This window comes from Anopheles stephensi, chromosome 3 (genome assembly GCF_013141755.1).
Source record: "Anopheles stephensi strain Indian chromosome 3, UCI_ANSTEP_V1.0, whole genome shotgun sequence".
NCBI classification, from domain to species: Eukaryota; Metazoa; Arthropoda; class Insecta; order Diptera; family Culicidae; genus Anopheles; species Anopheles stephensi.
The window spans coordinates 80,011,634-80,026,045 of NC_050203.1; the positions used below are offsets into that span (position 1 = coordinate 80,011,634).

General features: G+C 48.4%; 2 protein-coding genes across 6 annotated transcripts in view; one reads left to right on the plus strand and one right to left on the minus strand.

The window, feature by feature from the left end:
• Positions 1-14,412, plus strand: part of LOC118509161 (phosphoglucomutase-2) — a 60,910-nt gene that overhangs the window by 8,728 nt on the left and 37,770 nt on the right. The window lies entirely within an intron of this gene.
• LOC118509162 lies at positions 856-14,018 on the minus strand. 5 transcript variants are annotated; one of them, XM_036049413.1, is made up of 5 exons: positions 13,330-14,018; positions 11,418-11,572; positions 2,606-2,758; positions 2,082-2,265; positions 856-1,991 (listed from the first exon to the last, which is right to left on the minus strand). In XM_036049413.1, the coding sequence occupies exons 1-5, from the start codon at positions 13,775-13,777 to the stop codon at positions 1,543-1,545; spliced, it is 1,389 nt and encodes a 462-aa protein (XP_035905306.1). In that variant the 5' UTR covers positions 13,778-14,018; the 3' UTR covers positions 856-1,542. The 5 variants fall into 5 exon arrangements, with proteins under 5 accessions (XP_035905306.1, XP_035905309.1, XP_035905308.1 ...); XM_036049416.1 differs by lacking the exons at positions 11,418-11,572; positions 13,330-14,018 and adding exons at positions 3,640-4,653; positions 5,725-6,261; XM_036049415.1 differs by lacking the exons at positions 11,418-11,572; positions 13,330-14,018 and adding exons at positions 3,640-4,653; positions 5,499-6,261.

A 14,412-nucleotide genomic window follows, 5' to 3' on the forward strand; every position in this document is an offset into this window, starting at 1 on the left:
GGTCCGCACAAGCCGTACGTCAATTTATCAATGAACAGCCTGCCAGCATGTTGCCAATAAGTGATTTATGGTTGACCGGTGGATGCATAACCGCTGCAATGCCAAAAACCCCACCCCCCGGGGGATGGGGTGGCCCATCTAATGACGGACGGACCACACGCCTAATTGTGTGACATTGAAATGACTATCGCTTATATCCGCTCAGGCGAATGAATGGCGCAAGCGTGTGTTTGAATACGAAATGAAGCTTGCCACTATTCCGCCGCAAGGTTGCTCACTTAAACCCAGCCCGAGCGAACGAGCGAGAGAAGGTCAAGAACCCGCTCGGGAAGGAAGGATTAGCTAGTTTATGGCCGGAACGGTAAGATTAATTTGCTCTTACGCTTGATCTGAGCCGGTTAACGAATTAGTTAGATTTTGATTGGATAAGCTGGTGGAACGATTTGCAGCCGGCTGTTTCTGGAATGTTTTGCTGGCACGCTATCACCATACCGGCCAGATGTCTTTACCAACCTCAAGGGGTTCTAGAATCAGAAGCTTTATCAGTGTAGTATTGCTTACAATTACGTCAATTGATTTTTTTTTGTCGCTGCTGCTGCTGCGGCCTGCATGTCTGATAGTTGTAGCTACTTCCTTCTTATTGGTACTCATTAATTAAATTGGAAGTATTTTTCCATTCATTTTTTGTCCCGCTACTTTTGCAGATAGTCCTGCTGCATTGAGTCATGGTTTCTGCGTTGTTGTAGAAAAAACCTTGTACGAAAAAAAAACTAATCAGTTTCGGATTTGAGGATCGAGAAGCGGCGATGAGGCAAACAAAGGTACAAACTACATCCGAATCGAGTAAGTGTGCGATTTGGGGTGATGAATTTTCGATCAGTGGTATATTTACAAAACGCATTAGAAGGAGTGGTTCCATTTATAAATAGTAGGCATCGATGGTGCCCTTGCGTGTGTGTGTGTATGTGCATTCCGTCCTTTTTTTCTGCTGGTCGCAACTTAATGGTTACATTTTTTTTGTTAGCGCGCACGTGGTACTGCTACAATAGCGTCCCCGGCCTTTGTTTTAGCGAGTATGAGTCCTTAATTCGATTAAAAACATCTTAAAGATACGCTCTAACGGTCACTTACACGGCTAAAACATACATCTGCTACTAGGTATACTGCTAGGGGGTTTTCTTGGTCCAGAGACTTCTATACGTAAAGGGCCTAAACACGTATAAGGACACTGCATGCATAAAGTTGCGGAATGGATTGCAAATTTGTGAGGGATTTTCGACGATAGAAACGATATAAGATATCTCTTTTAAGCAATTGAATACTTTGCGTGGAATGCATGCAGCGGGCGAGTAAAGTCTCGGCGGACTACTACGCTCGCTACGAGTAATACATTAATACACAAAACGTAGGGGGTGAGTGTTGGGAATGTTGTTCTACTTGCTGGCTCCACCTCCATAGCCCGGCTATTGAGCTAGTGCTAGAGCCTCAGTGCTTCAGTGCTGGAAACGGCTACGTCCAACGTGCTTTCTTACGCGGTAGGGCTTACATTCTAGGCGCTTGACTACTGTGATCACCGTTGCTCTTTGGATCGTCGATTATGGTAAGGGGCACGGCTTCCAGGTTGCGGATCACCTGATGGTTCTGGTCCGCAGTGATGTGATGCTGAGGCTCCTTTTGCTGCTGCTGCTGTGACTGTTGCTGCGCAGGCTTATGATCTTGATGATGGTGATGATGCTTCTTGTCCTGCAGCACACCACTGGTGCTGTTAAGATCGGCCCGCTCGAGTGCATCGAACAAGCGGCGTTGCTTCTTCTTGCGCTCCTTCTGGAAGAACAGTCGGATGTAGTAGACCGGGAACACGACACACTGGCCGGCAGGTTCTTCCGCATCGATGTAGACACCGCGCACCAGCACCGAGTTGGAGCAGTTGAGTAGTATCAGCAGCAGCAGTGCGGCACCGTGCGTTATCCAGTTGCTCAGAAGAGGTTCATCTGGAGGACGTGGTGCAAAAAGACGAGCCAAACAAAAGAGCATCAGTATCTTCAAAACTTCTTCCCTCCGCAGTACGAGAGGAAACTTACTGGGCAGAAAGTATGTATCGAGCGCTTGCCAAACGCCTCGCCACACGTTGATTGTGCCAATAAAGCTGAAGAATAGGAACAGATCGGCGACCACCACGCGCCAGAAACCGGTCAACCGATCGCAGGTCCATCGCATCAGCGGCTGCAGCGAGAAGGTCACTCCCGTCACTCCATAACCTATAATCTAGGGAATCAAGGAATCACAGAGAGAGAGAGAGAGACATGAGCAAAAATTCTTTTCATCGCCTTATCCAGATAATTCTCGTTCTATCTCTGTACAGCCCGCTTTGAAGTGCGCCAGTGACGTTAGAATTCTAGTAGTTCTTAATATAGCCCTCATCGCTTTGTTGGATACCGTTGATGATGTCCATAAAGGTGGTGATGCTATGATATGATGCTTCGCTCCCCTGATTCAATTTCAAAGTGTTCTTTTGTCACTTCATTAGCCGTTTTTTTTGCTATCATTGCCGTTTATTAAGCTGTTTGCATACAATGCCGGGAGGAATGCCACTTGGAATACTTACTATTGAGGCCCATGCTGAGGTGCCATGATCTTCTGGGAAGAGCTTCAGGTCCAGAAGCACCCAAAGGCCACGCCATACAAACACCACCAGCGAACCGATAACTAGCACGCTAAACATACAGTCGAGCACGTACAGGCCGGGATCTTTGGAGCCCTGTTGGAGAGGGGAAGAAAGATAAGAAGATGCATTAGTTACAAGTACGTGGAATCGAAGATCCTAAACAGGCTTTAAAATATCTGCAATTCTGATTGAAGTACAGAATGGTACAATGATTTCGATTACTCGCTTATCTAAACCGGACTGTGAAGCTCTTATCTCCGCGATACTGCGAATGCAATTAAACGATAAGACCCTAACCATATGATTGATTGTGTCTTGCTATAAATATAATGTTTCTTAAAACCGTTGCGGCTTATTGGCCGTTGTTTATACTTCAAATGGAGTGTACGGTTTCCCATAACAGTTCAACGTCACATGCTACACACTCGTAAATCCTCCTATGTCTCCTTTCAGCTAATCACCTTCGGTAATCGCATTTGATAGTCGCAATATTCCTCGTACCAACGATACAATTAAGCGAGCGAGATACACACATAATTAAGGGAGCTACACGGAAGGTAAACTCATCCCGAAGGACAATTCTATTTAGAAAGGGGCAAACAAGCACGTGTACCCGCAACCGAGGTCCGATGTAATGCATGCGAGCGCCCGGTATGCGAGCCAAACAATTAAAGACACTAGTTACGGTCATGATAAGGAAGTGCACACTTAAAATTGCTTAAATGATTAGCGATCGTTGTGTATGAGTAGATTGGACGAATGCAAGGATGCAGTTTATTTGTCGTCGCTGTTGATTTTTGTACTATTTTGTAAGACGCTGTCCATCTGTTTTTCGCAAGGAGAAAACAACCTGGAGTAAACTAGTAGTAAACAGAGTAATTTCATTATCTAATACGATGATGGTTCTTGGTGGAATTAAGATGCTAGATAGTAGGAGACGAGATCCTGACCAGCCCTTTGCACGTGCTGCTCACCGTAAGCTTGAAGTACGTCGGTACGTCAAAGTACTCCCGTCGCGAGTCGTTGATGATGAGGAACGGCGTCCCCATCACGTTGCGTACGCCCTTAAGACAGGCCAGGATAAACAGACAGCCCAGCGTGATGAGCACCACGTACAGGACGTCGTGTGTTGTGTACAGGTCGATCAGCTGCCAACCTCCACGCCAACCATTAACGCACACCGCTCCGTAGATGACGGTGTACATGCGTGACCCCAGGTAGTACGCTATCCGATGTTTGTCCGCATTCAGATACTGACGCAGCGTCGACTGGAAGATGTTGAACACGATGTGGCCCACAATGCCGATGGCTAGCGACACGATCAGGCTGGTAGTTTGGTCGGCTGGGTAGATGTACTCGCCCATCAGATTCCAGGTCCCCCGCCAGTAGCATACCACTAGCGGAGCCACCACCAGGGACGCGTACAGGTAGTCGATCAGTTCCAGCATCAGCCCATGGTAGCTCGGCCTAAACGGTGTGCCGGTGATACCGTCCTCAATCCCGGCGATGCTACCCCGCATACTGCCGGCACTACCGTTCCGGTATCGGTGCTTCCTCGGTGTGTGGTTTAAGACGTGATCGCGATCTTCTACCTCTCCACACCACCACCGTACACCAGACCGGCACAATCAACGCAGCAGCAGCGGAAGGAGTAGTATTAGTAGCTGCAGCGTGGCGCTATCGATACGCCACACCGACGTTCCTTGCGTCCGAGTAGTACATTCACTTTTGCTTATCCACTTGCGACGCAGCATACGCTTGACCGTAGTTCCGTGGTGGCGTAGAACAGCACTACGACGCTTAGATAATCGCGACCCAAACCCGACACGTTCAACTCATTTCCAGCTTGTTGTTGTCGGAGGGCAATTGCGCCGAGTGAGCACGTCACAGTCACACCAATCAACCAACACCTTCGTAACGTCATCCACGCGCAACCGAGCGCAGTACGCACGGGCGCGTTTTGCGGTGAGTCACACTGTGATGAGAAGCTGGTGGGACAATAAAGCACCTGTTGATTTTATTTTTTTCGGGGAACACTCGGCCGAGGAAACGCTGCTGCACCGTGTGAACCGAGGCGCCAAGACTCACTGCAGCAGGTTCTGCTCACGGTGGTACGTTTCACGGTCGGCGGACGGAAGGATGTTCGAGATCTTCGATTATTACCACCCTTAAATGACTACGGCACTTCGGTGGAAGTAGTAGCAGCCCGAAAGTATATCTTTGTATGGGCAGTGCCGAAATTTGATAAGCTGATAGAGTGCTGATAAGCACCGAATCACTTCTTCCTGGTGTGGAAGTACTTCCTACCTATTAAAACCATGTCACAAACACGGGCGCGTTCCGCCTGTTGGTTGAGATCTTGCACGGTTATCAAGCCGGGCTTAATCTCGTTTCATAGATCCAAGCACCAAAAACAAAAAGAGAAACTGGGTAAGAGATAGCTCCAAGATCTCGTATGGTCTATTTAAGGGAATATCTTTACGACACCGTTTTAAAACGGTCTATATGCAACAGTGCCGTTCTGTTATGGCTGACCGTGATTTGACCATCTGTCAATAGCGCAATTGCCCAGCGTTTGTTGCTATCGGCAACAGGTCTCACGAACCTCTAGCCAGGCTACCCCAGAAGCCACTTATAACAAGTCTATATGGGACGATAAAAATCAGCACGCTGTGTAATAAAAAAAAATGGAACAACGCTAGCGCATATTTATGAGCAGCTTTAAACAAACTCTGCTGGTGCCAGATGGTAATGATCGAATCTATCGTATCGGACATCCTGATCCTATCTGCACGTCAAGTTCGGAACACTTTCTATCGATTCTCACCCGTACACTTTCTTTGTGGGATTGGAAGAGGCTTGCCTTTACTAGCACCAAGACAACACAAATTACCTCCGCACAACGTCAGTAAAAGCTACAGAACTTCCCGCACAAACTTGTTTATAGACAACCTTGGGAACCGCACAGAATGCCGGGCATCACCGGGCCCGTTAGGCGACAACGGTGTAGCGCAACTTTTTGCGGCTCATAATTTGAATAAATCACTTGTAATGGGTACCCAGAGTTTAGGCCGGGGGATGGTGCGCGCTAATGTGCTGCGTTCAATTTAATGCTAATCCAATTGATATCCGTACGCGCGGTCACTTTCGGCGGTCACTCTGATGTCACACGACACGCACTTTCGAAACTGGGCACGACGATTCCGTCTAAAGTTGGCCACTACATCGCTTCGATGGACAGCAAGGCTCACAGCACGCCACGCTCTACATCCGCAAAACCGATCGTATCCTTGCGGGAAAAGCAACACACGCACAGCAGGATTCGCGCACTCTAGTGTAGTCTCACGCGGGAGCGTCCGATGCGGTGTACCGATCGGCTGGCAGCACGGGATCGAGTAATCAGATTAGCCCGAATCATCCGAATCAGCCGTAGATCGGGAATGGACTGTTATCATCCAAATTGTTCTAATCAAACTGGACGGTCGGGCTGGTCGGGCGTACGGTCGTTCCCGCCGTCGTCTGCTGCCTTTGGTACGCGAGTGTGTAGGCCGTTGGTGCGCCACTGTCGCCAGAGTGCGATCGTCGTCGTCATCGCAGCTGACACAAGTGAGCCGTACACCGCCATCCGACAGGGTAGAGGGATCTTCCAGCTACGTACGAACAGTCTCCCCCACAGTCCCGGTTTTTTGGATGTCTGTGTGAGTGAGACGACCCCTTTGGATATTGCTGCCGCTGGAGCAACCTGACGGGGTTCGCACACATTGATGCACGGCTGGTGGTGTCCCTTTCCTCGTGATGTGCGTGATTGCGTCTTCTCGCGCATTGCGTACCTCACCGTGATTGCTCCGGTTGGTCCGGTTTAGTTGATCCATCAGCACTCTAGATCAGTGCATAACCCACCCGGTTAAGTAGCGGGGGAGTGGTTATCGGTACACCTTGCAGCTGCCAAACCATGCCCCCGGGCAATGCAACCTTGTCTGAGTGCAACTGTGGACCTTGGGATGTGGTTCTCGCACACTTGCTCATGTGTGTGGCGGAGTTCTGTTGACGTTCCGAAATGTGTTGTGGTTAGGTCTTGCGAAATCTGTGGCAATGTTGGGCAGCCCAGGTTTGCACTTCAACAATCATATCTGCAGCGGTTTTGGTGTGATGTCGAAATGCGCTTAGGGGAATCCAAAACTGCATCGGTCGTTGCATCGTGCACCCAACTTCATTAGAGCGTGCTCGAGCACCCTAGGGCGGAGTTTGGCATTTTTATGCCGGATGCATTACGTTTCAGGGAATGATCCTTAATGTTTTTACGAGCTGTTTGTCATTAGCTCGAAATTCTAGTAAGAATCTCGTCTCCTGAGAAATTCTACTAAGATTACTTTAAGTCTTTTTTTAAGATCCATATATCTCATTAGCACTCATAGCAAGCCTATTTTGAACATAAAAAGTACCGGAAAAGATGAGCGTTGCAATTAGAATTCTATCAAGAGAATCGTGATCGTGCCCGGATCGTTTAAATTTCAATCTTGGCTAATTGCTAATTATTACTCCACCGACTTTAAACAAACGACCAAGTCCAATATTAAGTAAAATTACATCACTGGTCTCATTAAAGCTCCTGATAAGCCCTACAGGAGGCCCGGATTGAATCATCGGAACTCCACAAAATAGTAAAGGTTTGAAAATTCTAGAAGCGAGATAGTTTAGCCGGCTGAAAGAAGAATATTCTAGGGCTTCCTAGACTGTATGTAGTTTTCAATAATTACATAGTGATCACCCACCAGTTTGTGCAAGATCTCGTGACACATCCTCACGCAAAGACCCGGAGAACCGTTCAGAACGCAAACGGAAGCTTTGATTTGTTTGGCTTCATGATCGCGGTGCACGCATTCCAAGTGCAGCGCCAACAGCGGTAACGGGCGGATCGGGTTCGGCGGATTTGAGGCAGACACCGTGCCCGCGGATGTGTGAGCGTGACATCGTGGAGAGTTTGTGCGAGAGCATCGTCTAGGGTCTCGCAACCACACTATCAAACGCATACTGGCGCGTTATCAGAGCAATAAAGAGATCAAGCGTCCCTGGCTGGCACAGTGCGCGTCTGCTGCCGGGTTGAGTGACTGTCGGGTTAGAGGAGTGAGTGCACGCATGCACGCTCGCACGATGCGTGCCGGCAGGCGCCTTGGATTTGGTGTAGGTCCAGTGCGGGTGTGACTGAACGGTAGAATTTGACAGAACGGCTTCTGTGCCTGTACCATATCAGCGGTGGCCGGATCCGATAACTGGTGGTGGAAAATTTTCCATGTCGCTGTGATTACATGCATACGCGGCTGCTCGATGCAGATTGCGGCACGCATCGGGTAGTTGGGTGCTGTGCGATGCATCAGTGCATGGCGGAGCGATTAAATACTTTCAAGGTAAAATTCCGCTCAGTTCATTGCATGGGTAGGCAGGCCAAGGGTTGGCGTTAGTATGTAATAGCTTCCTTTGCCCTATCACGCATGTTGCCCGCTTTGAACCTAGCGACAGATTAATGTTACATTTCATTGCACAACGGACCACAGGACTGCTGCCGATTATAAAACTTTTGAGAGCCTACAACAAAACACTTGTACGGGAGTTGCTCAGTCAAATAAACCAGCTCTAGTCGTAAACAAATCACAAAGTAGATCAAGTACGGAGATATGAGTATGTGTGTGTGGGGGGGTCTCGGTAGCAACCATTGGAACCAAATCGCAAAACCTCCTCCCACATCGGACGAGTATCGATCAAAGACGTGCAATAGATAAGAGAAAATCCCTTCCCCTTAACATACGGCTCTGGCTCCAGCTCCAGTTTCCCGGAGCAGAGTTGACACCTTTCCCTTACCTTTGATTTGAAGTACGTTGGCACGTCAAAGTAACCGTCCGGTGAATCATTGACAAACGGTGCCCCGGCAACGTTGCAGAAGCTCTGTACCGAACCCAACAGCAGCAGGGCCACTATGGACGCCTCGATGAAGAACACCAAGCTCGGTGGTGAGTAGCGATCGATCAGTATCCAACCACCGCGCCACGTACTGACACACATCGCACCGTAAATGTAGGTGTACACGCGCGACAACAGGTAGAAGGATATCGGGCGTTCATCCACATCGAGCCACCGCTGAAGCGTGGTCTGCAGCAGCATAAAGAACAGATGTCCACCGAGACCGGCCACGAGCAGTGTGATCATGCGTAGCACCTCATCCTGTGGGAAGAGCAGCATGTCCAGCAGGTTCCACGTACCGCGCCAGTAGCATATCACTAGCGGACCGATCACGAGCGCCGCATACACGTTGTTAACGATGTCCGGCACCTTCGGATCATCGTTGGCTAAAGTTTTCCGTGCACTGCCGGTGATCTGATCGAGTCTTAGGAAACTACCACGCATACTGGCACCGTTTCTCGAAGGCGCGGGGAAGATCGAGAAGATACCACGAACAGTGGAGAAGCTTACAAACAGCAAACACGAACGAACCGACTGGTCAGGAGTCTGGATCGTTCGATCGGTACTGGCGCGCCGTTCCCGGATACCGGAATGTCCCGAATCTTTCACGCACTCTAGCACTGGTTGGGCGTGTTCTTGGCCGTTTAGTCCTGTTGCTGTACATTCACATGCACCAAGGTAGCACTATCGCTACGGAAAACTAGACGCAACGGCGTCCCACTAACTCTTGGACACTTGTGGACACACACACACACACACGGGTTTGGCTTCCAAGCGTGGATGCTTCTTCAGACGCACTGTTGTCACTGGCGCACGCTAATCGCACTCTCGATGGTGCTGCACCCCGGGCCGACACCGATTGGAAGACTGACGGGTCGGAAGTATGTCAATGGTTTTATAGTTTCAGCCTGATGGCTTTGTTTATGTGGCTCAGAAGCCGGTGCCCGTATTCCGTGGTCATCTCCCAGGCCGTCACCCCATCCCTCTTCTCCCATGCCCACGAAAGTAGCTGTCATCAGTGTGAGACCCGCTTGGAGAGATGCTGTCAGGTGCCAGTCGCAGCGTAAGATGCATCTGTCTCCCAGATCTGCCACGCTCGGATCGGTATCGATAAGATTGTTGTGGACAAAGTGTGTGTACGCTTTGCTTATCATCGAGTGTTCGTGTGTGTAAGTGGCGATCTGCATCCCACGAGCGTACCATGCCCTGAGCGTGGTACACACCTCAGCTAGGATTCCTGGATCTACCTTCTGCGCGATAATTACCGCTTCGAGATACTCGAACGTACACGCCAATGATGGTCGAATTTGACAGCTTTGGCGGTGCGTCACAATTACGTAGCGTGTCCATAGTTCGTGAAACACCATTTCGTATCGATGTCCGGGAGCTATTTGCATTTTGCGGTTCCTCCTTCTCCACCAACATGATAAGCTTTTTCGCACGCGAGCATCTACCTGTGCGCGGGGGCGAGGGCGAACACAACTGTCACATTGTTCCAGCCGCTTATCTAAACCCTATGGAAAGATTTGTTTTCCAGCCGGACGCTACCGCGTGCGGACAGCACTGTTCAGCTGTGCTCATTAGAAAAGACGCCAGAAACTCACAATGGGTACTGGTGCGAATTTCACGCCAGGTTCTTCTACCGGCGATCGTGCGCGCGCGACCGCGTAAAACAAAGCAAATCCTGGTCGTGGTCGTGGTCCGCTGGTGCTGCTTGTGATTGATTTCACGAAGGTTCTTTCGATGCCTTTCGACCGGCGCTTTCTATCGGCGGGTACCGGCGGGAGCTTAAGACTGTCACTGTCTGTTTTGGCTTGATAAGCTAATACTTTCCTATTATCGGCACGACAATGAAGCCCCAGAAAGTATGCAATCGTGTGAGACAACAAAAAAACCGATAATCAGACAGCACTTTCTCGTCTGGTCGAGCTGTGCTTTGTTGTGGATTTCGAGAAATTTACTTTCCATCTAAGGAACTGGCATGCAAGCACCATGATTTTCACACGTTGTTTTTTTTAAATCTCGCCCAGATACACAAAATAAAAACAATGGAAGCTTGTATCGGTGGGTCTATAAATATGGGACCATTTAAAAATTCGCGAATGTGATTACACGTGATCGTTGTGTGTAATGGGGCCGGACCGATGATAAACCGTTGGTCGGCGCCTTTTAATGAAGCATCATTGTCAATCGCGGTCTGTTATCGTCAGCACTACCGTTTATGATCGATTATGGTTCCGTGCAAAGCGTCATGAACTGTTCTGGCACGTTATTGTCCCGCGAGAGACGGAAGAAATTAGCGCGATGTTGTAGTGTTATTATTGGGTGGGCATTTATTTCCTGGTAGTTAACGGTTGCTGGTCATTCTGGTGTTTGATTGATTTACGAGTTTTTTTATGGAGTATTTAAAATTAGTGGCCATTAAAATTTAATCAATCAAATGATTTCAAAAGTTTTAAACTTTAGCCTGTTTACTTTCATTATTGGATGTATAAATTTAAAATAATAACCTAACTATAAAATTTGATTCTTAAGCAATAAAATAGGGGTGGTTGCTTAGTAAGGGAGTGCTTCTCTTAACCGGAAGTTTATTTCGATCGTGAGAGCTTATCCGTGGTGCGACCGATAGCCATCTTAATTTCTCTCTGATGAGCTCTTTACTTCAAAGCAAACCTTTTCTGGCGGACTACAGTCGACGCTCACGAAGAAGAAAACCAAAACAAAGCCCGTACCCTGCCAGCCGTTATCGTTCGCGGCCCAGGTTTCGTAATCGATTTAATAGTTTGCAAATATTTACCTTCATCCTGAAGCGCGTCGGAAAGCTAAACATTGCCTCCTTTCGATCGGTGAGGATGATGAATGGTGGCGCTAGCAAATTTCGGACCGATTTCGCCCACACCAGTCCCACGAGACAGACCGCCGATATTGAGAGGGCGGGCAGAAGATTGAACGCTGCGCGAAAAGAGGATAAAAACAAGCGGAGTATCATTAAAGAAAGGCGGCCGAAGGAAGCAGGCTTTACAGCAAACAGACAGCTGGAATGGAAAAGGCAATCAAAATTGGAAGAATGCATACAGTTTCATTGTGCGCGCCGCAAGCTGGCAAATGAGCAAAACAAACTAGAATTGTCACCGTATAATTAGTTGGGTGAAACATCCGGCGCAACTTTTTTTTTCCAATATTCAGTGACATGTTCTCGACCAGCCTTGTCAACACACGCCGGCGTACGTATTACATATTGGTGATTTAATTAACGATTAAATAATCGATTTAGAGATCACTATAGGGACGTGCTGCCACTTCTCTCAAGGCTCCTGCTCACCGTCCGGTTTGGCCCGTCGGCTGCACGATAGCTAAATGGCGCTAATGGTAGCAATTGTGCTCGGGGCTGTCGTTCGGCGGGATGCCCGTGTGCAATTATACTATCGTCACGGTATCGCGTAATGGTGTGTACGTAATGTGTGTAAAATAGCCGCAAACAGTTGATTGGCAGTGGCATGCGTTCTGCTTCATTCTCGTACTCTGATCGTGCCACCGATCGAGAAGTTTTTTTTTTTCATCGCGTCAACTTCATGCAAACCATACTGTAAGCGTGTTCTGGAGCAGGTCGATGAAAGCTTACACTCAGCCGAAGACAGCAACGAAGAAAGAAAAAAAAACGCGCCACACGCGCAAGGAGTGGAGAAATTCGTTTTTACCGTCCCGTACTGAGCACTATTTTTAGCAAAGCGCGAGGATAAATGGGCACCCAGGCTATAAAATGGATGTAGCTTTTACAGGTTAATTTATGATGTCATTGTAAAGCGGGCAGTATAACAACCAGCGTACAGCACGGGGTACGGATGGGATCCGGAGGGGTTGATTTGTCATGGATTTTATCTTCCAGCACAAAACACGCGTTGATAAATACGCGTCAAGTGGTGTGTAGGGCTGCTGTTGGGCTCGTTATGGGTTATGAATGGTACGGCAATTATAAATGAAGGCGAGTACCGGCTGGTCATCGAGTTCCTTCCCGTTTTCCCGTCCCGTCGGTTGATATTTGATATTGTTAATTTTTAAATGTTATTTTATTCGCCCTTATAGTGGTTCTTTGGTTGGAAGTTTCTATACCGATGAGGTTGAAACTCTCTTATCGCAAAACATCATTGTATCGATAATGTTTAGCTTAAAGAAAGAGGTTCTGATTTTTTTTTAAATTTTCAAAAACGATATTTCACAGTTTTGCGCCTTTAGATAGGCAATGCGTATTACACCATCCAAAAGCATCTTGTCTTGTGTAGTTATGGACGAGTTTGGGTTATTAAATGGGGGCAAGAGGGAGGGAAAAAGGAACAAATAGGGAAGCTAAACCTCATATTAACTGCCAAAATCTCAGTCAAGCGCTTCATACCACACCAATAAACAGTAATGACTAATGGGAGTTCGAAGACCCAACAGTCTCTTGAATCATTCAACACCAAGCAGACACAACTGGACCAATTATCTATTCAATATGTATCCATCATGATCACATTTTTTCTTGCATAATTAATCGTAGTTAAGTAACTTCCTCTTTCAACACGTGGTCTAGCTCGTTTTTCTTGATATATACCCCTAATTGCTCTCATGATTGTGCTTGTGTATGATAATGTATACAAACTCATCAACAGTACTGACTGACTTATTAACATTTTAGAACACCATTCAACCGGTAGCAAAAGCTTACTCACCAAAGTACAACTCCATCACATTCCAACCACCGCGCCAATGCATCAAACAGCCCATACTGAACGCGTACGTGTACATCCGGTTAACCATCCACCGTTTCACCGTTTTCCAACGACTTTTCGGGGCATTCCGGGACATGGCCAACGCCGCATTGAGTGGTTCCCGCAGCAGGGCGAACGTTGTGTGCAGCGTAGCTCCCAGCAAAAAGCACAACCACCCGGGGAAGTGTGATCCGTTCAGATCCATCCAGCCCCAGGTTCCGCGCCAATGCGCTACCACTAGCGGCGTTATCACAAACAGCGAAAACAGACTGTCCCCAAGGTGCAGTAGACGCTTCCGGCAGCGGTTGGGCCGGTGATCCGCACACGACGGTCGATGAAACGGTTGGTCGGCGGACGGTTCGAGCGGTGTCTCTTCGGCAACACTTTCCGACTGCATTGTGGGTGACATTAGGACACACTGGCGGGAAGTCTAAAATCACGTACTGCACTTTCGAAAGCACTCCGGGGAGAATACGCGCAACAAATGCAACAATTCCCCGGCAAACGGATAATCTTGGTGTCTACATCGCACGGTGCTGCATCGGGAATTGGTCGATGGGCTTTGGTTGCATCGAGAGAATTGAGGTTAAATCACAACCTAACCGACTGCCTAACCTTCACACCAGTCAGTTACACGCAAATTAGTTAAGGCAATTGCTAGCGACAGCATTTGTCAGCGGATCTAATTATCGCGAAACGAACTGTCCCGGGTGTGAGTGTGTATGTGTGTGTGGCTCACCGAGGCACGAGCTGTTAGTTCACTGGAGTCAGCTGTGTTAGCACGCCGGGCCCTAAAAGAAGCAGATCAGCAACGTCGTACGCAATCTGCAGACAAGCCCGTTGAATTATAATCTCGTGAAATATGATCCACCATAATCCATATCTCCTCTTCCCGAGTGCGCGCGCTTATCCACGCCGGGCGGGAAGAGATCCACGGGCGAGTTTCGTCAAACACTCACACACACACACGCACAAAATACAGCGCGGTTTTCTTGCCACGGCACAGCTCGCGTATTCCAGATCCGGACCTGTTGCTTGCTGGCC